We start from the raw sequence: 21,448 nt of genomic DNA, 5'->3' as shown, positions 1-21,448 counted from the left end.
AAAAAAAAAAAAAAAAAAAAAAAAATAAAGATGATCTTGAAAATTTTGAAAAACATAAAAAAAAATTGTTACTTATATTTTATCTGTCTTAAACTCATACTTTAATACCTTTGTATTAAACAATTTTTCATTAGACATAATTAAAAAATTATTTCAGTTGTGCAAGTTACGTGAATCACCCTGTATATCAAAACAGATTCAATAGAGACTTATCATCCACGATATCTTTAATTTGTAAAAGCATTTGCATTGGTGAAGTTAAATTTTAATACATAATAATATATAGAAATCTGCATATTTTCGTATATAGAAAGAAGAAATTTTGATTATGCGTAGAATATTTTATTTCTTTGTAGAGGAAATACTAAGTTGTTCCAGAAATTTCTTCCGACTTGATGCAACCATAAAAGTTTCGGGGAGCTATCGAAGTGACGAAGAGAGATAATAAATTAAAATGGACCATACATATATCATTCAATGACATGGTATAAAACACAAAGTATTGCACGATTATTATCTACGAAATGAAAGATATTTTTGCAACAACCTGATAAACGATAATGAAATTCACAGAGCCATACCAACATCAGCTAAACGAGGTGATGTCTTGTTTATGACGTTTACTGGACAGCAAACAATCTCAATGAAACCTTCGAATCCGCATCTTCCCGAGGAGTCCAACTGTCTTGTACCTTCCTGGACCTCTTTCAATCTGGGCATACATTCGGGTAATTTCTTGCAGATGCCGGTGTCACCGCTCTCCAGTATACACTGGCTGCCTTCTATTAGGAACAAAAAAAAAATAAGAACCGACTCGGTTAATCTTGCCAAAGTAGAGTTTTAGGTTTACATTCAACTTGTTTCTTTTTTTTTTCTTTTTTGCAAACACAAGTTGATACTCCCGTGATGATCAATGCAAAGTTATTCGTAGAAAGAACTCGAGTTTTCAACAGACAAGCATGACGTCACAAAACACACAAAAGACCTCCAAGTGCAAGTGCCTGCCAGCGGCTCACAAAATGATTCCACCGCGTGTTGGAGTGAAATATTTTCAAGAGAAGCAAACACTAACTTGAAGTTGCACGTTTGTGATAAACATATTGTAACTCTTATGCACGTTTTCTAATTGCTTTCAAACTTTGCCACGATCTTAATTTAGTTTACTTTTAGTTTTAGCTCAATCAGAACTGTGCCAACGATGAAATTTGAAAACGCATGGTGTAACGAGCGTAATATTTTCACAAACAGATGCCGTCGCAAGTGCTGTAAGCAAACATATTGACCGTAGGTAAACTTGTTTCGTTTGCATCGTGGAATACGGAATTCGCGAGGATCAGTTTCCTCCGTGTTCGTAACATGATGACACACCGATATACCTCGGGACGAAGAGGCAAATGGCAGTCGGTTATTATAATTCCGGCGAATTTAATTACGACAAAAACAGATCCAGACAAAAATCCAAAGAAACCTTTCCTTTCTCCCAGAAGACTCAAACAAGGAGCGGAGGAAAACGTAACTCTACCGACCTTCTACTGATATTTTTCAAGCAGAGTTTTTTTAAATTTTTAAATCAATTTTAAACAGACACAGACACTCATTTTGCTCGTATTTACCGTAGAGTTGTTCCTCGATCGCGGATGCCAAGACGACGAGAAATAAAACGAACGCGACGCTGCACATCTTTATAGTCAACAAGCAGGAACGAAACAAACGGTGCTGATAAACCAATCCGCGTGGCATGCAGTTCAAGACTAAACTGATGGTCAAGTAAACTTGTGTGATGCCATGAATCAGATAGAAGGGAAAGACTCGTAGAGAGATTCTCGCTCGATCTTCCTGGTAGAGAAGAGAGGAACGAAGAAAAAAACAACAAAACCGGCGAATCAATGATGAACAATAATGCGTCAATAATACGGCGATTAACATATGAAATGTCCTTATGTCACGAACCGGATTCGAACAATGGAATTAAATGTACGCGCGTTGTTTCGCGATTCCTGTGAATTTTCGTTCTTCGTCAAAATTCGATGATTCTTTGACTCTCTGTTGTAACAATGCCGTAGCAGAAAGAAGTCGTCAGTTATCTCGATAACGACAGATTTTTAACGATCTTCCGGATCAGAGATTTATTCGTTAAAAAATTACATGTTCGTGACAATAGCACATCGAGATCGAGATTGATGCTTGTTTAAGAAAACAAGCCGACAATCTACTAGTTGATATTAAGTTAATAACGATTCTTGACGTACTATTAATTACGATAATTGGAGTGCAGTTAACGTTCGATTATGCAACTGGTTGATCTTAGCTGGGATAAAAATTCTTACATAATTGCCATTAGTGATCAATGAAAATTATTGGACGCTTATAATGGATCTTGGTGCAGCTGTCAGACCGTCGGAATATTGTTTCAAAGATTGTTTGAAAGAATTGACGCTTTTTTCTGCGACATTGATCCAAGCTACCTGATACTTAACGCTAGAACTTGATCAAAATGGTCGAAATGACCAGTTTATAATTTAAAAAGTTTAGTGATTTGTAACTTTTTACTATTCATTTTGCACTCTAACTTTCTTCGATACAATCTTTATGCTTTAGTCGTCGGTAGTTCTAGCGTTAAAATCGAGAAATCTCGCCCGAATCACAAGTCAAAAGATACATTCATTCAATGAAGTTTCGTCTTTCAACGACTGGCATGAAAAGAAGAAAAGAATGCGTATGAAATACAAAGTTGGGTCGTCGAAGGATGACTCTGAACGATAAGCATTTATTTCCGTAACAAAAGCTTGCACGCGATAAATAATTTTGAAGTTTCGCTGCCTGTTGTCCGGATTTTAACGTTTCCCATTTTTTCTTTTTAAATCGTCAATAATACTTAGAAATCACTCCAACGAGTCGCGTATATCTAGTTTGTTTCGCATTCGATCGTCTAGATTTCGTTTCCCGGTACGCTTATTCATATCTCAATTACATCGACCAGGAAACTGTGCAACAATTGTACGGTTATTTACTCGCGGTGATTTCCCTATAAAAATAGAACTTAAGGGTGTCGTACGCGTGTACGACATTGGCCCGAATACTTTCTTCGAAATACGTGCACTCGCGTAAAAATAACCGTAGTTTTCCCTGAGACACATCGAAAATCACGATTTGCACGCGTGTACTACAGATTGAAATTGCTAGTTGATGTCGAACAAAGTTGCTACTTATTCGCAAAAAATGATTTATTACTTGTAGAGTGACTTGATGTTTCCAACATTTTTCAATGACTAACGAAAAAAAAAAAAAGAAAAAGAAAAAAAATTGATATTATAATGATATACGGGAGGTGATTTTCTGCGTTCGTCCCCAGTGATTCCCCGATCGCGTTGCGATATGTATATGCACGTTGCGCTTGCCTGAAGAGAAAAGATGCGTTCCGAAAACGTGCAATTTTTAGTCCGAAAGGCGAAAGAGGAAAAACGACCGTGGAAAAGGTGAGGAAAAAGAAAAAAAAAAAAAAGAAGACAGAAAAGAAGGGAAAAAGAGACAAGTCCGGAAGGCCTTAGAGGATAGAACCACTCGGTGAGAGGAAGACGGAGCGAGAAAGAGAGCGGTTTTACACGCGTTCGCAGCGTTCAGTCTGCTTGCAGCGTTCGTGCTAGACGTCGTGTCCCGGTTAGCTTATCTTCCAGCTTTTATTATTCCATTTTCTCATCTATGACCCCGTTGTTGCCACCTTAAACGAGAATGAACGACACGAGACACGCGGAACGCGACCTCCGACACACGATTTTTCTCCGTGAAGAACACGAACACGAACGCGTTAACTCGCGGAGCGCGTGATCGTCCAAATCGCGCGACACACTGTGACAACTACATAGGTAAGAGAACTTGGTTAGCTTTGTTTTCTAACGATTTAATCCACTGTTCTGTCGTTATAATGCTCCCTGTTTAGTTAAAAATGTTCTACCTGACAAATCATTTCGAAAGAGGATGGAGGAAATTTTCTTTGTATCGTGAGTGTTTTCTTTATTCGATTTGGAACATACAGTCAGTATGTGCAACACGCACAATATTTGGAATTCCAAATATTTCGATATATATACCTGTTTGAAAGTCTAAAAAAGATAGTTTCTTACTATTAAGTTTAATATTATAAAGTTTAATACTAATACTTTTCTAATATAAACAAAAGATTAACATTAATATACTGCAGTGGGAGTGTAAAATGTCTTGGAAAAATGAAAAAGTGCTGGATGGAACATTTTGAGTTAAGAAAAAGACATTAATTCCAATATCTATCAAACTGAGTAATTCGTTGTGTAAAAAATATTTAGTGTGGTGAATGATGTTATGTTATTTGGAAAACGTGAATCTTTCTGCACGAAATAAAATTTAATCGAAATAAATTAAGTTGCTCGAAGTTCAATTATTTCACTTTTGCTCTTAATATTCCATCGAGGATGAATCAGTTTCGAAAAAAATGTGTTGTTTTAAATCCCTCGGATCGAATAATCGACGCTAGTGAAAACCTCGTCCGATTAATTCGCCGAAATAGAATTCGATGGCCTAACGATGTAGAAATACCGTTCTGATTATTTAAAAACCATTTGTTTCAGCGACTGTTTCCTGTCCAGAAAAAGATCTCGAGAAACACGGCGATCTTCGCGCGCGCGAAATCGTAGAAATTTTTAATGTTCTTAGACATAATTGGATCTTTCTTGATATCACGGTCAAACATTCTATATACTGGTCTTGACTTCGCGCCTTGTTCATTTTACAAATGTAATTGCAACATTGTACGTGATGCTAATTAAAGTACGATTTGTTCGAATTTTCCAATAAATATAACCGATTTTGTCAATTCGTGAGGTTTAGGTTAGGTTAGGTTAAGTTCAAAAGTTTAGGTTTAGGTTTAGGTTTAGATTTAGATTTAGGTTTAGGTTTAGGTTTAGGTTTAGGTTTAGGTTTAGGTTTAGGTTTAGGTTTAGATTTAGGTTTAGAAAAAGGTTCACATCCAACTCGCCCGTTAATCTTTTCTACTAGTAACTGGTTCACGGACCATAACGAGTGACCAAGCCAAATATACGATAATTCGTCTTCTTTTTGAATTTATCAATATTATCACTGGATAGAAATTACTACGAAGTAATAAATTTATTATTTGCTTCGCCTGGGTTATATTTCAATATATTTAAACCTGAGAAAACATTGGGCCATATATATTCTCGACGTGCGTGGCACGTCGTTCCCAGCGCAAGAGGTTAAAATTTTCGGCAAATAACCATCAACGTTTCGTTAAATTAGCCGACCTAAAACCTCTATCAGCACGTGATAGATATTTCTGACCGTGCAATTAAGATTCCGTACATATATTTTGCCGCCCGTTGCGAATCGTCGAACTCGTAACAGTGCGTAAACAGCATAAATTAACAGCTTGCAAAACAGACCAATAAATTCTCATTACTCTATTATCCGTGCAACATTCCAATTAAAATACTCTATTTTTCTTCCTGTAAGCGATTAAAATCTCGTATCGGAGCGACGAGCGGGAAAAAAATGTCTCGCTCGGAATATTTTCGCCCGGTGGTGTAAGTCGCAGCGAGTTACATGCACGCGTCTTAATGAGCTGACGCGTAGAAGTTCGGAGAGCATGTGTTGGATGTTTAATATACGCTTGTCCATCCAGCAAGGCAAGGACAAGCCAATTTATTGCCTCAATGATATGATCGCCGCGCTAAATTGGGTAAATCGGTAATAGTTCTAATTAACGGGCTACAGATCTAATGTATGCAAAACTGTTTGTACGTATTTTCCGGAGAAGGAGAAGGAGAAGGAGAAGGAGGAAAACGTCGAGCCGCAGACCGTTTCCATCCTGGTTAATTAAAACGTTCTGGTTCATTTGACGCGCCGCGGGTCGCTATACTCTTTACTCGTTGGCATTGATACGTTCGGCACGCCGTTACGTAATATAATCCTCTTAACGTCGAGCTGTTAACTGTGTTACGACTTTCCGCGGGACTTTCGCGAACTTGCCCTCGCTGGAAATCGAACATTCGCATTCTCGTGTTCCGATTCTTTTTTTTTTTTTTTTTTTTTTTTTCTCGATTACAACGATCCTAGATCCTAGAACAGCGACGGCGAACCTTTTTGAGAAGTAGGTCAAATTTTGTTCATTATTTTTTTTTAGTATTAGCTCGTGGGTCACTAAGTCAGTGGCGTCACTTGGAAAAAGGCAGGAGAGGATGGTTAAAAACTATTTTTCTTTGGTTCTCACTTTTATAATCCTCTAGAAAGTTTACGTTTCCTTTTTGTTTTGCAACTTTTACTTTTGCAAGTGAAGAGCAAAAAAATAAATGTCGATGTGAAAAAATTGATATAAAAGGGGCGACATCATGCCCAGTCACCCCTGCACTATACATTAGATATATATACTTTATTTCTTAATATTTTTTATTGTCTGTTCTCTATTTATTATAATAAAAAAAAACCTAGCAAAGCTACCCATTCTGAGAATGGGATCTAGTGTGTTTTTTTAGTGTTTATTACATCTGTTTAATCGTAAGCGCTATATAAAATTTTTTGGACACAAGTAACTCACCTAACATTTAAGACTTGAAATACCTATATGTATACATAACCAAGTCGTAAATCCTCCACAAAACACAATTATGCATTTATTTCTCACTTTTAAGCTCTAACCGAACACTTGTAATTTTCTTAACATTTTTTGAAAAGAGAGGTTCGAAAAATAATTAAAATTCTTTTATATATATGATGACAAGTTTATAAAAATCAACGCGTGGATCATTTGAAAAGCCTGCGTGGGTCAGTGTCTGACCCGCGGGTCATAGGTTCGCCATCATTGTCCTAGAAGGAATTATTGTAAACTATACATGGTGTCCCAGTGTCGATAGTACATACACGTGAAGTGGAGGTGATTCTACGTGAAAAAAATAAGTCGAAAATAAGGAATAAAATTAACATCATTCCTAATGTCGATTGGTTATTAATACGAGTTTAGAAATGAAAAATAAGATACTTCTGTAATTTCAAAACTTAGGTTGTTAACCTCTTGCGCTGAAAGAGCACGCACGTCGAGAATATTTGGCCCAAAATTGCAATGTTTTCTCAGTTTTAAGTATATTGAAATATAACCCAGGCGAAATAAATAATAAATTTATTAATTCTTGGTAATTTCGATCCAGCGATGTACCGATGAATTTCAACTGGACGAATTATTACATACGGTTTGGTCGCTCGTTATGGTCCGCGAACCAGTTACTAGCGCAAGTGATTAACGTAGAAATTTGTTAAAAACGCTGTATGCATAACCGTTGTTCCGTTTTTAATTCTACGAACGCCAAAATGATTTTCTTTTAACTACGTCGGTCTTTCGGCGTAAACTTTTGATTTTGTGCGGCCGTATAAATAAAAATCAAGAGGCGTTGAAGAGCGCGCTCGAAGAATGATCAAAGCTGATTATCTCGAGAACGAAGCTCCGAACGAAAAAAGCTTCGCTCTTTATTTTCGAATTTTACTTATTATTTGTTTCATTATTATTTTTTCACGTAGAATCACCATCCGCCATCCAATGTTAATCACACGCAAGCACAACACTACAGAATTACGTATAATTCGATCAGGTGACGCAGCCGAGTATGAAAAATTGTCAGACGGGCGATCGTAAGGAACGATCGGAGCGGCGAGACGCGGACAATGCAGATCAGAGACAAATCACGTACTTGAAGGCGACCGACTATCCGACCATGTCGGACAACACCGATCTGTCAAAGATCCCGAAACGAAAGTTGTCCGTGTTCTATCGATCGTTCGACGTGATCACGCAGATCGACCAGGAGAATGAGAGGCAAAACGCTGCGGACTTTCGAAGAACGTTCAGCAGCCCGTCCGTGCGGATCGAGAGGGCTCGAGAGGACGTCGATTCGAGGAACGATCGGCAAACAAACGATCGACGAACAAACGTGGAACAGAGGAGAGATCGTCCGTCGATCTTGAGCGGCTCTCCGCCTAGTGATCGACTCGCAATCGGTGGAAAGTCGAGCGACAACCAAGTTTCCAACGCCGACTCACTGTCGTCAATGGCATTCAAGTTGCCTCAAGTTCGAGAGGGCACGATCGTCGACAATTACGCCGCGATTACCGAGTCGTCGAACGATAATGAGAGCCACGAGGTAAGCTGAATCTCGATGAAAATTATCGAGGGAAATTCGTAACGAAAGCAATCTTTATCTGAACTCCTCAGTCGTTCAGATTTTTGTTTTCGAAGACGTTTAACGTTTCTTGGAACTTTTTTAAACGAACTTTATTTAAAAAAGAACAAGTAGAAAGTATGAAAAAATTTAAATAAGGATCGTGTCTGCTACGGATGGGTAATCGTCGATTAACTCTTAATGGTCCCTGCTGGTATTTGTCCCATCTGAAAGACTATTTCAACGACTTTGTGTTTTCGCGGCAAACGAAATACTCTTTGATACGAGTCGCGGGGAAGGAATTAACTTCGTAGAAACTCAAGCTGGATCTCTATACTGCATTGAAAATATTTGCCTTGGGAATATCCGTGACGCGATGAAAAACGAATTTCAGACGATATTTCCTTCGCGGAGATGGAACTTCCACTTGTGCTTGGCGGCGACGCTAATGAAAATTGATCCAGCGTAACTGTTTTATTTAGTAATAACCTAAACATTTGCTGGTAGATCTAAATCTAAGTCGTCTAGAGCGTCTCTCTCAAGAACAACTGGCTTGTAATTAATCGTACAAAATTTCATCGCTCGCCGAAAATTAGGCGAGAAGAGAAATGAAAACCTTGGCCCGATTTCCAGCCAGTCATCCTGAATACCGCGGAAGAAGAACTGTAAGCGTTGTAGCATGTATTGCGTTGACACTCTCGGTTTGTTGGACAGCTAAACCGAGTCTAGTCTAAAGTTAGAACCGCTGGACCGTTAAGAGTTAAAAATAATCATCCTGTAATGATCCCAGGTCGCCGATGAAAGTGTCGCGATCGATACGCGCCGTAACAGCTCGTCGCCCGACTTGTTGGCCGGCTCGATTGTTGGATCGTTCGCCGAGAAAAAAGCTGGAGGCATAACCGAAACGACCGAGCTCCGACGTGGAAATTCACCGCATACGCGTTCGATTTGTTCGCGATTCGACGCTGCACGCACCGGTAAATCTGTTGAGTCTTAAGTCTCGAAAAGAAAAGAAAAAAGTAAAAAGAAAAAAAAAAAAGAAACTAAAAATATAATAAAGTGTATATTGTTCTATTCCTCTCTGATTCTCGCAGATCTGGTTAAGATCAAAGATTCGGTGTACCCCCGCTCGTTTGTGAACGCGTCGAGTGCCGGTCGCCTCGGGAAATACACATCAGTCGATGGTGAAATGTCGAGTCACGAGGATAGCTCGATCGGTTCCGATAGCGAGGACGATCCGATCGAGCGGCACGCCGCGACGTGTACGCGGATCGAGAGGTCACGATCGAAGAACGACAGCCCGCTGTCGCGGCCCTCGTCTTTCTCAATGGACGAATCCTCCAGGAAGCCGGATTCGAGGGAGATCCACGATCGAGATGTGACGGAGGGATTCTGTTCGGAACGAACGGAGAGACAAGTTGGTAATCCTTTTAAAATGTCTTTATTCTTTTTTTGCTATGATAACATATGCACCGTGTATATCTTACTTTAGTATATATACATAATTTTTCTCTACTTATTTCGGTTATTTTACTTATTTACAATTTTACTTTGCTTTAGTTGTTATAAATATATAATTTTATAATTTTACTTATTTTGGTTATTATAAGTTTTATAACTTATTATTACTTATCTCAGTTTTTTTATTTTATTATTTTATTTAGTTTAGTTTATTTCAGTTTAGTTATCTCAGTTTAGTTTATGTTAGTTTACTTGTTTTAGTTATTAAAAATTTTATAATTTTACTTATTTTAGTTATTATAAATTTTGTAATTTATTATTACTTATTTTAGTTTACTTAGTTTGCTTTATTTTATTCTAGTTATTTATTTTATTATTTTATTTAGTTCACTTTATTTCAGTTCACTTAGTTCAGTTCGGTTTATGTTAGTTTACTTGTTTTAGTTATTAAAAATTTTATAATTTTACTTATTTTAGTTATTATAAATTTTATAATTTATTATTACTTATTTTAGTTTACTTAGTTTGCTTTATTTTATTCTAGTTTTTTTATTTATTTTATTATTTTATTTAGTTTACTTTATTTCAGTTTACTTAGTTTAGTTTAGTTTATTTTAGTTATTAAAAATATTATAATTTTACTTATTTTAGTTTACTTAGTTTACTTTATTTTATTTTAGTTTTTTTATTTATTTTATTAGTTTATTTTATTTTATTTTTTATTTATTTATTTAGTTTAATTTAGTTTAATTAGTTTATTTAGTTTATTTTAGTTTAATTTACTTATTTTAGTTATTAAAAATTTTATAATTTTACTTATTTTAGTTATTATAAATTTTATAATTTATTATTTATTATTTATTAGTTTACTTAGTTTACTAATTTATTATTTATTAGTTAATTTACTTAGTTTACTTTATTTTATTTTAGTTTTTTTATTTTATTAGTTTATTTTATTTTATTTTATTTTTTATTTATTTATTTAGTTTATTTTATTTCAGTTTATTTAGTTTAATTAGTTTATTTTAGTTTAATTTACTTATTTTAGTTATTATAAACATATATGTTATTTAATTTACATCGTATCTCTTCATAACTGTATTTACGATCTGTTTACTTTATAATTGGCGATCACAATTCTACAACTGAAACGAAATTTCTTCGAATTTTTCCGTAAATAAGAAGTCGCCTTGAGAGTTTGGATGCGTGCGAACACACGCTCACACTTACGTCCACGCAAGAAACTTTATTCTTAGTTATTGACATGTCTCTCGAAACGTATTAAACACAGTTTTTAGCTATTTCTAACCGTCAGAACGATTCCGGTCTTGGAATATACAATTTAATCTACGAACGGGAGAAAGGAAGAAACATTGATGAACTTCGCGACGGAGACCTTCGACATTCGAAATATTATGCACGCACGTACCTTGAATCGGAACTGTACCACATGGTCGCGATTACATCTGGTGAGATCTATTCCGTTCCGATAGGAAAAATAATATTTTCTCTGGAAGCAAAAGGCGTCAGGCGCGCGCGCGCGCGCGCGCGTGTATGTGTGTGTGTGCAACACAGTTCAGGGAAAATTCGAAATAAAGCGTAAGCGTGAAATTCTTCTTTCGTTCTCGAATCACGTAACGGGGTATTTATAGAGAGAAACGGTGAAAAACTCGACGTCTGTTTAAGAAACGAAATGATATTTTTTCAAAGCAAATGCGTATATATGTATATATGTATCGTTTGATAACTGGCAGAAATGTTTCGCCGCGAGGAGATCCTTGTCGGAAGGCGACTGCGAGCGATATCATCGCGCGAAACGTCGTTGCAGATGCGTCAGAGGGGAGGAAGAAACTTCCGAAGACGAAGAACGAAAGGAGAAATTCCCAGTTTTTCCTAGCTTCAGCGACACTAGGCTGCAGAGCATGGGACTGTCGTGCTCCAAGGACATAGACAGCGTGTACAGGTAGCATTCTTCTTCTTTCTTTTTTTTTCCTTCTTTTTTAATTTACCAATAATGGCCAATAGTACCAATTTAGACTGTTCCTTTCTCTCTGTTGCTTGTTACAGGGAAAATCTATCGGAGAACGAGCTCGAGGTTACAACATCCCTATATTTCACAATGTTTATAAATTGATTCTCGAGCCTATATAAATGTCTGTCTCTTTTATGTCCTTAATTTCAGCGCAAGTATATCGCGTTCTCGATAGGACTTGGCACGGATAGGATCACTCTACGCCAGAGGATGATATTGTCACTTCGTCAACGGGATCAGTCGGAACGAAATTTCATGGAAGAAATTCAAAAGATGCAAGAGGATATAAAGGTATTGTGTCATTGTCAAGCGTGTCTCTTTTTTTTTTTTTTTTTTTTAAGTAGACATNTTAAAACTGAGAAAATATTGCAATTTTGGAACGAAAAACTCTCGACGTGCGTGGCACGTCATTCCAGCGCAAGAGGTTAACCACTTGCGCTGGCAACTGATTGCAAACCATAACGAGAGACCAAACCGTACACAATAATTTGTCGCTTTCTTTTCGAACTCGTCGGTATGATATTACTGGATAGAAATTATTGAAAAGTAATTTAATAAATTTATTATTTGTTTCGCCTATTTAGTTTCACTTAAAATATACTTAAAACTGAGAAAATATTGCAATTTTGGAACGAAAAACTCTCGACGTGCGTGGCACGTCATTCCAGCGCAAGAGGTTAACTACTTGCGCTGGCAATTGATTGCGGACCATAACGAGTGACCAAACCGTATGCAATAATTCGTCATTTTCTTTTCGAACTCATCGGTATAATATCACTGGATAGAAATTCTTAAGAAGTAATAAATTTATTATTTGTTTCGCCTATTTTGTTTCACTTAAAATATACTTAAAACTGAGAAAATATTGCAATTTTGGAACGAAAAACTCTCGACGTGCGTGGCACGTCATTCCAGCGCAAGAGGTTAAAAACACTGAGGAGAAATACATCAGTATTTTACGTTTATATTTATATAAATATAAATATATTTCTATATATATATTATACATTTATATAAACATTTCGCACTATTCTGCATTTGCAAAAGAATTTGATACATTTCAAATTAATTATATTAATTGATATTGATATAATTATATTATTATTATATAATTATAATTATATTGGCATTAATATAATTATATTATATTACATATACATAATTATATTAATTGATATTACTTGCTGTTTCTCGTTGAATAGAGTCTGTGCCCACTTTGCATGGATCAAGAGTCGATAGATAAAGTGGAAAATATCCGTCACCGGTTGGACACGATAACACGGTCTGCGCACAGAGTTTCTTGCGCCGCTGAAACACTCGGAGCTGTATATCAAGAGCACAGAATTTCTCGAGCAATTTTTATAGGTGACAAGTATCTGCAGTTACTACGATCCAGATGTGAGAATCTGGCGGCAGATATCGCAGACATCAGGTGAATATAAAGTTTTTTGAAATTTTCCTTCCTACGTTTGTTTCATAATGAGAAATGAAATATAATCTCAATCAGTTTGTTAGAAACTGTCTACCATAGAAAAATAATGTTCATAATTAATATTTAGAAACTATCATTTTTCAGGCAGATACTGTTGAAAAACAACATCATGATAGAAGAAACCGGAGAGATGGGGGATGAGTTACCTAAACTTCGATACAGAAATGGATTGCCCTGCAACAATCGAATGGTTTGAAAATGAGAATGAACGTCGGGCAACGCTACATGCGTGAAACTGATTAATTCTCTCTCCTGATTGATTTTATTTGCAGATGACTAGAAGAAGAGCGAGCATCGCTACGATTTCACGACCGTTGAGTTCGCAAGACGTGATAAAGGCAATATTTTTGTCATATTAATTTCCGTAACTTCGCTGCTAACTAAAATAAAACTGTAGAATAAGCTGCAGCTTAATAAAAAACATTTTTACTCTTTTTTACATTCAGGAAATCCCTAGGCAACGTAACTCTGTTTCCGGCAGAGTTAATTTGAGACGGCCATCGCTATGCTTCGAAACGCAGAGGTGGGAAAACGAAAAATTAAATCGAACGGAGTTTGTACTATTTTCTTGTTTCCTTCCGTAGTAATAGAATAACTAAAATTCTAAGGGATAGGAAGAAAAATCAAGTGTAATAAGGACGTTCCCTTATTTCAGCAGTGCAAATAGTGTCGTCGAGCTGCGAGACATTTTCGAGCACACTGAGTCGAGAAGGAACTCGGTTGAAGAAAATAACAATCTTTTGAGAAACAACCAAAGTAATATCGTTGGTAATATAAACTGTGACGTTGCTAGTAATGCGAAAGACAAAGATCGACTGATTGTCAAACAGAATTCTTTTTTGGAATCAAGTGTAACTAACACTGTTGAAAAACAATTAAAATCATGGTAATTATTCACTTAATAAAAAAAAAAAAGAAAGAAAAAAAACCGCTACACAATCAAATAGAAAATAAACAAAGGAATATATTAGTTCACGCTTGATACTTAAAATTATAATGAAACGTAAAAAATTATTACAAAACATTTAATGTTTATGAAACATGTTGTTTTCAGTACACGAACAACCGAGCCTTTGCGAATAACTAGAAATATTGAAACGTGGCGACCGATTCTATGGTTTACGTTTATCTTCCTTCTCGGATTTTATGCCAAACAAATCACTTCGACATTTGTTACGTAGTGCATTAAAAGGTTTTAATAGTAAAATTTAGCATTTTTGTGTTATGGTATTGCAGTATTAAAGATATTTTATATTAGTGTAGTAATATTTACAAGGAATAATAAAAAGACGTAATTTACAAATATATCGTATTCTTTTTCTGTATATTACAAATTATCCACTGTTCCAATGCATACGAGCGAGTTATTTTTATTGTAATAACGTAAAGAGAGTATGCTCGAGCAGTAAGTTGAGAATATCTGTGGTGATTCTGTTTCAGGTACTAAGTTTGATGAATTGCTGTAAAACAATACAATCGAGATATAATTTCATAATATTAAAGATAAGTCTGTTTTCAACTTTTTACCATTAAGAATTACCTATTAACAGTTTTAATATAATCATGTGTAGGCCATAAACGAATAGTGCCATCCAAACTCCCACTGGCAATGTATTGACCATCAAAACTCCAGTCTAAATTCATAACCGTATCTTCGTGGCCTTTAAGTTCAGTCAACAATGCATTAGTTGCTAAATCCCAAATAGAAATAGACTTGTCATCGCCTAAAATAAGATGTTAATTAATGAATTACAAAATTAATAACATAGAATATGTATTCGAAAACGAAATATTAACATTAATTGTATGACCTGCAGCTGCCAAATATTTCCCATCTGGACTAAAAGCTAAACTATAAATCGTTGACTGTGCGCCGATATATACTCTTAATAAATTTCCGTCATCCTTATCCCATAATCTCACAGTCTTATCAGCAGACCCAGTTGCTAAATATCGAGCATTTGGGTGAAATTTGACACACTATAAAATAAAGTAAGTAAATTAACACAAAAATTAAATTTTCATCTTTTTTCAAAGTATACTAATTCCTAAGTATATGAAAAGGAATATTTCTCGTTTTATTTGAAATACATACATTTATATCTAAGAAGTGACCGGCAAATATGCGTAATGGAAATATCCTATCTAAAGACCATAATTTGGCAGTTCTATCATGAGAACCAGTTGCTACATATAGATTAAATACACTAAGATCCATGCACCATATAGGATAATTGTGACCACTGAAACAAATTACATTTTAATGATAACGACAATTTTATGTTATGCGTAATTAATAGAAATACGTACCTATAAATTGCGGCACATGTGTAATCATTAAGTCTCCATGCCCTCATATCTTTATCACTAGATACAGAAAGTAAAATATCCGATTCTGGAATAAACCTTAAGTCATGTACAATATCTGTATGACCTCTAAGTATCACTGCCCCTCCTTCAGTCCTTGAGATGTAAAAACACATAATTTTATATTGTTTTACTTGAATGTATATATTGAAATTTAAAGAAATTTGTAGACACTTACGTTCGATCCGACGTATCGTAAAATTTATGTAAAAATGGAATATCAGAAGCAAACGTGAAGGAAGGTTCTTCATACTTTGGCTTAATTAATACTGTTTCATTTATACCCCACAACCTTATTTCTGTTGTACTAAATCCTACTGCTAATTTGTCCATATTTGGTGGAATTACACCACTACTTGCACTATAAAGATAAATATTTTATATGACTTTTGCGGTTTTCTAATTTTCGCTACCTCGAGCAAAATTATTTTGTATATAAATAAATTCCTATGCATATAATTACTTTTCAACAGCATTATTTACTGCAAATATTCGTAGAGGTTGATGAGCATTATTTCGAATTAATCTTATAGCTTCTTGCAATTCTCTCATTTCACGATCAGCTCCAGTACCTGGTGGTTGTTCTAAATATCCATTAATCCCTACTTCAGAACGTATGCTTACTTCTTCACATCCTTCTGCGTCTGTTTCAGGCACATCCACTTTCTTAATTATTGTCACATGAGTGTTTATTATCTAAAAATAAAAAGTTGCATATTATTAATTGAAATGAATATTTATAGATAATTTTATATATATAACATTCAGTATAATATGACTTTATTACCTGCATTAATATTATGTGTCCATGTTTTGAGAGAAATTGTTGAAGACATAAGTGAGCAATATCTGACATATCCACTTTATACTTTCTAGTTCTAAATGAATTAACTAAAGGTCTTAATTCAATATCTTGCACTGAAAATACACTGGACAATTCTTCTAAAAAATCTTTCTCCGTTTCGCTGTTGAATTCATTCTGATGTGACTTTAGAAATTGAATTGCTGCTTGTTTGTTACCAGCATGTAGCATCTCTAAATACAAGTGACAAAATACGGGGTATAAAAGTCCTCTTAATTCCATTTTTAATTTATCATCGAGTACTATATTTACCCACATCTTTAACCTGAAGGAAATGTATATTTTCAAAGTAATGTCAACAAAGATTAATTTAACATTCTGAAGCTATAAAAGAAATTTAAAAAAGGAGAGACATACCGTTGATAAGCTTGATCTGCAGCTGTAACATCAATGCTAATGGCACTAAAAATGATTGAATTATCTTGGGATGTGGCACAAGCAGCAGTTGCATTGAGAGTCATTTCATCACTTGTTCGGCAATGTATTTGATTGCCTTTACAGAAAATGTCGGTAGTCTATAATTGATATTCGAAAGTAGCATGAGGTTATGTCATATTTCTTAGTAGGTAATTCAACATTAAATAAAATTTATGAAATAAAAATAAGAACATAACATGCCTGATAATGACGTCGTTTTAAATATGATTCAATTGTAGCATTAATTAACTCGCTCTTTAAACGTTTCATCTTTTTGAAATTATACGTTGGTTACATTCAAAAGTTTTAAACGATCCAACCATAAAAAAAGATGTCAAATAACAAAAATCATTGAAAGTACGTAGATTTAACAATTATTCAAAAAATCAAACAAATGCAATAACATTCATATTTTATCAAGAATTAACAGAACAGACATCGGACAACCGCTATTATTACGTTATATTTTCATTAATGAAGTATATCGAAATTCGAATAAACATTCAACTGATAATGTTCGGCATAATGTTTTCATTACTAATTTTTTCAAACTTTCATGTTTTATTCAATCTTATTTGTAACATATAGATCTATAAACAAATAGTTGCCGCCCGTCAGTCATTCTGAAAATACATAGTCAAAAACATCTTTCCCCTAGAAAATTCTTCATGCTTGAATTACTAGAGCACGTGTTTCTAATTTGTGTATAAATTATGAAATTATTAAATCTTCCATTAGTATTTAATATCGAGCATCACTATATCTGTGTGTACGCAAATTCAAATATCTTATTAATAAATTTAAACATAAAACTTTCGAAATGTTAAATAGCAATTAATACTGTATAGAGACATTTAACATTTTAATTTTAGCTAGGGATTAGGGATAATTTCAACTTGCAACTCAAAATAAATACGTCTTAAATATAATTCAAATATTTATTTATAAAAATCTAGTTTTGCATAATGTAAATGCTGTTTCAGATCTTCTTCGCTTTTAAATGGTACAATAATATTTGAGTTTAATGTTGACCTAAAACATATGTAATTGTATTATAATATCTGAATTGATACGCAAAAAGTATATTTATATTTGCAGCAATATTTTTTAGTTATTCGCAATATCTATTATTTTACTTTTTTATGATAATATTAACTTTGTATTATTTAAATTTTAAAAAAACTTACAAATCAGAACACAGCAAATTTAAATTCTGAGGTATAAAGTACCGCATATGAGGAGACAAATCAACAAATGGATCACTATCATTTTCAAAATTGTCAAATTCTTTTAATCTGCAAAATATAGTCTTATAATCAGAAAAGTAGTACTAATACTTTGATTTAAAAAAAAAAAAAAATAGCAACTATAAAATTTGTACTAACCGTACAATAAAATGCTTAGGTTTATGTAACACTGATTGTTCATTATTACGTTTAGATAAATTAAATATTGTAGGAAATACTGCATCACGAAAATCGCCAATTTTTACAAAACTATATTGCTCTGAATTTTTAAGAAAAGAATTTTTATTTAATCTTTGTGTAATTAACGAACGCATTATTGGAGTATCTATCCAAACAACACGACATTCTTTATAGAGCATTTCTGCAAACCAATCAAAAGCACCAATCTCAGCCACATAATTCCACTCTTTTCCATCATACCAATCATGTACCTGTAAATTGTAAAAAGTATTACAGTTATTGATATTGCATTCTGAAAGAGAAAAACATATTAGTAGTACATTACTAATCTTTTTAGTTTTTTTAAATTATTATCATTATATTTTTATTTTTAATAATTTACATTATTCTAAACAACTTACAACACAAATTTGGTTAAGTAATCCACGAAAATCTGCCATCAATGCCATAAACGATTCAGAACCTTTAGGATATAGCAATACAATATCTGTGTTTGTAATATTATCGTCTTTACATTTTACTTTTTTCTGGTAGTCTATCGAGGTATATATCTTTGATTTCATACATTTAGTTTCATTAGTTTTAAGAATGTTTCTATTCAAACTATTTGTATAAAAACTTTTCTTTCGTATATTACAAAAATGTATGATGTAAATGAAATACATAGTAATTGTAAATACAGTTAATGCAATAATAGTGATTGGTAGATACAAATGAGAAACTGTATCATAATTAATATTAGTTTGTATACCAAGATTGTAAATAGTAATATTTTTACAGCCTGTAAACAAAACAACCATTATTTTTTATCATATATATAATATGATAATATCAATTTACTTACTTTGGTACCAAAGACATGTATCATTGGGCTTCCATAATGTGTTATTTATACATCTTATATCATGATATGGAAATATTGAAATACAATAATTTGCCTTTTGTGAAATTTCAGTTTGAAATGTCAAATTTCTTTTATATATTTCATTCATTAGCTAATAATTAAATATAATAAATTTTAGTTACATAAAAATATGTTTGAACATAATTGAGATATATTAAATATTGGACTTACCAAAGTTGTATTAAAATCATGATTTTTATTTCCTAAATATTCATCCTAAAAATCACATATGAATTTTACAAAAATGTAATTTATATAAATTTAATGTATAAACAAGATATATGAAATATTATCTCTTTTTCTCTTAATATAGTACAGTATTAAAATTTTTACCAAAACATCAAAACTCCAGACATCATTTGAAAATTCTTCATTATTAAAAGAACACCTTTCATTCCCAGACGAATCATACCAAAGTCTGCCCAATTTTATTACTCCAGCTGTAACCATAGGTTTATGAAGGTGTACCTCAAGATGTCCCGTTTTTCTACCATAAAATTTAAATAAAATTCTAGTTTAAGTAACACAAAGAATATTAAATAATTCTTATTTTCTTATTAAATATTCTACAAACAGTCTATAAATCATAATGTAAACTTACTTCTCTATGTTATCGGGAAAAGTATTGTAGTCATATGTACATTCTAATGTTGGTTTCATGATTGCTGTTTGTATGTATTTAGTTTTTATGAATTTATTATGCTTTATCATTGTTGCATCTTTACCAAAAAAAAATTGTACAGAATAACATGCTGTAAATATATATGGAACGAAAATTCTAGTAGTATTCTAAAAACAAATAAGAGATGTTAAATCTTGTAAAAATTAATTAATTTTACAAAAAATTAAAACTCAAATTTATTACCTGATATTGTTCCTCATCTGGAACAAAACATATGGCACTTTTAGTATGTGTTTCAGTTCCACGAAAATTGTGAAATTTATAATTCATACATCTTGTTTCACTAACTGATGGATTTGCTAATAAAGTCAATACATATTTACATCTATTTTTTGGCGGTTGCAGATTAATTTGTAAAATAGCTGTGAAATATTAAAAATATTATTTTTTAAATTTTATAATATGACAAACGAATTTTATTAAAATTTAATTTACTATTATTCTTTATAGTATATAGTATATATGTATATTGTTATTTACCAAGAGATTCGGAAGCATTTTGATCTTCTATTATTGAAAAGTTAACATTAGTGAATATATCTTCATTTGCACAATATTTCATATAAATATATTTCGAATTATTTGTCGGTCTTTTGCAGCCATCGCTATTACAGATATACTGTAAACAAAAAAATTTTGAATAAAATATGACAAAAAGCTCTTAATTTTTATAAGTTATAACGTTAATAAATGAATGATGAATGTATAGCGATAAAGATAAGTATAAAATAATACATTTAAATATTTACTGATTTTATTTCTAAATCCGATACTTACATTACATCCAAAAGATGAACATGTAAAAACCGTCAAAAACGCAGTTATCGTATAACCTTTAAGCATAACTGAATTTCCACAAGCGGAGTATTGTATTAAAAAATTATATAGCTTTGCTTTATAATTAAATATCCAAATCTGCGAATTTTTTGTCTGTTTAGAAATATCATTGCGACCTCATGATCACAATTTGTGATTGTTATTGCTATATTTCCTTTAATACGCACTTTTTAGTGCAACATATTTTATGTCACATTGATGATGTGCGACAGAAAAATGTAGCAGCGATATAATCTATAAAAAACAAAGTTGCTTGTTGTATATACATGTGCATGCTATACAAGTGTTTCTTTGAATTATGTATGTCGCAATTGTGGCAAGTTAAATTTCAAATTTAGAAAAAAGATAGTGTTGGATTCCGTGTAATGGAGTCAACACGCTTATAATTTAGAAGAGTTTATTCCCTTACAGTCGTGGTCGTGTATGAAATAGAATGATATAGAATGATTTACAATGATTTAGAAGGCCTTAGAATATGATGAATGTCTAATGCTTTTGAATATGATGTAGAATGATTTAGAATGTTTAATGCTGTCGAATGTCTCTAAAGCATGTCTTTATTATATATTTGGTTATCATCGTCAAGTGGAAGGAAAAGGAGCATAGATAATTAACTATTGGATCTTACCCTTATGACTAACTATTTACAGTCCACTTTTATGTGAACAGTTGCTAGCTCATTATCAGTATTTGCATAGATTCAATATTGTCCGGGTTAGTCATCCAACAATAGAAAGAAACTCTAGACGAAAAAATTAAATGATATATTAAT

The 21,448-nt window shown here is 33.1% G+C and overlaps 4 protein-coding genes across 15 annotated transcripts in view; 1 reads left to right on the top strand and 3 right to left on the bottom strand.

The window, feature by feature from the left end:
• The window catches only part of LOC122528618 (serine protease snake-like), a 6,550-nt gene extending 4,138 nt beyond the window's left edge, over positions 1-2,412 (bottom strand). The window contains exons 1-2 of one of the 2 annotated variants that reach the window (XM_043653936.1): positions 1,614-2,412; positions 582-782 (exon numbers count right to left, since the gene is read on the bottom strand). In XM_043653936.1, coding sequence (XP_043509871.1) covers positions 582-782; positions 1,614-1,926 — 514 coding nt within the window. In that variant the 5' untranslated portion in view covers positions 1,927-2,412. Of the gene's footprint in view, positions 1-581; positions 783-1,468; positions 1,519-1,613 lie in introns of those variants that run through there. The other variant, XM_043653937.1, reaches the window with a different exon arrangement.
• A 937-nt stretch (positions 2,413-3,349) lies between these two features.
• LOC122528616 lies at positions 3,350-14,485 on the top strand. Of its 7 annotated transcripts, none has more exons than XM_043653931.1 (13): positions 3,350-3,476; positions 7,629-8,177; positions 8,980-9,172; positions 9,290-9,612; positions 11,411-11,619; positions 11,724-11,751; positions 11,839-11,979; positions 12,891-13,120; positions 13,265-13,370; positions 13,453-13,518; positions 13,627-13,733; positions 13,836-14,066; positions 14,235-14,485. In XM_043653931.1, the coding sequence occupies exons 2-13, from the start codon at positions 7,644-7,646 to the stop codon at positions 14,359-14,361; spliced, it is 2,295 nt and encodes a 764-aa protein (XP_043509866.1). In that variant the 5' UTR covers positions 3,350-3,476; positions 7,629-7,643; the 3' UTR covers positions 14,362-14,485. The 7 variants fall into 7 exon arrangements, with proteins under 7 accessions (XP_043509866.1, XP_043509865.1, XP_043509864.1 ...); XM_043653930.1 differs by lacking the exon at positions 3,350-3,476 and adding an exon at positions 3,543-3,863 and having other exon boundaries at positions 7,558-8,177; positions 13,627-13,703; positions 13,839-14,066; XM_043653929.1 differs by lacking the exon at positions 3,350-3,476 and adding an exon at positions 3,543-3,863 and having other exon boundaries at positions 7,558-8,177; positions 13,627-13,703.
• LOC122528617 (TAF5-like RNA polymerase II p300/CBP-associated factor-associated factor 65 kDa subunit 5L) lies at positions 14,476-17,155 on the bottom strand. 4 transcript variants are annotated; one of them, XM_043653932.1, is made up of 10 exons: positions 17,028-17,155; positions 16,767-16,924; positions 16,335-16,674; positions 16,011-16,243; positions 15,726-15,908; positions 15,491-15,643; positions 15,276-15,423; positions 14,992-15,160; positions 14,721-14,904; positions 14,476-14,640 (listed from the first exon to the last, which is right to left on the bottom strand). In XM_043653932.1, exons 1-10 carry the CDS (start codon positions 17,094-17,096, stop codon positions 14,508-14,510), a joined length of 1,770 nt encoding a protein of 589 aa, XP_043509867.1. In that variant the 5' UTR covers positions 17,097-17,155; the 3' UTR covers positions 14,476-14,507. The 4 variants fall into 4 exon arrangements, with proteins under 4 accessions (XP_043509867.1, XP_043509869.1, XP_043509870.1 ...); XM_043653934.1 differs by lacking the exon at positions 17,028-17,155 and having other exon boundaries at positions 16,335-16,582; positions 16,666-16,674; positions 16,767-16,892; XM_043653935.1 differs by lacking the exon at positions 17,028-17,155 and having other exon boundaries at positions 16,335-16,582; positions 16,662-16,674; positions 16,767-16,874.
• A 595-nt stretch (positions 17,156-17,750) lies between these two features.
• LOC122528657 lies at positions 17,751-21,395 on the bottom strand. Of its 2 annotated transcripts, XM_043654015.1 has the most exons (12): positions 21,305-21,395; positions 20,617-20,910; positions 20,320-20,458; positions 20,023-20,201; positions 19,759-19,946; positions 19,491-19,644; positions 19,329-19,373; positions 19,098-19,248; positions 18,655-19,034; positions 18,212-18,504; positions 18,014-18,121; positions 17,751-17,858 (listed from the first exon to the last, which is right to left on the bottom strand). In XM_043654015.1, the coding sequence occupies exons 2-12, from the start codon at positions 20,680-20,682 to the stop codon at positions 17,765-17,767; spliced, it is 1,797 nt and encodes a 598-aa protein (XP_043509950.1). In that variant the 5' UTR covers positions 20,683-20,910; positions 21,305-21,395; the 3' UTR covers positions 17,751-17,764. The 2 variants fall into 2 exon arrangements, with proteins under 2 accessions (XP_043509950.1, XP_043509951.1); XM_043654016.1 differs by lacking the exon at positions 21,305-21,395 and having other exon boundaries at positions 20,617-21,022.
• Between the last annotated feature and the right edge of the window lie 53 nt (positions 21,396-21,448).

This window comes from Frieseomelitta varia, unplaced genomic scaffold (assembly GCF_011392965.1).
Source record: "Frieseomelitta varia isolate USP_RPSP 00005682 unplaced genomic scaffold, Fvar_1.2 scaffold_254, whole genome shotgun sequence".
NCBI lineage: Eukaryota > Metazoa > Arthropoda > Insecta > Hymenoptera > Apidae > Frieseomelitta > Frieseomelitta varia.
Note: the sequence above shows the minus strand (reverse complement) of the source record. Positions and strands in the feature narration are given on the sequence as shown.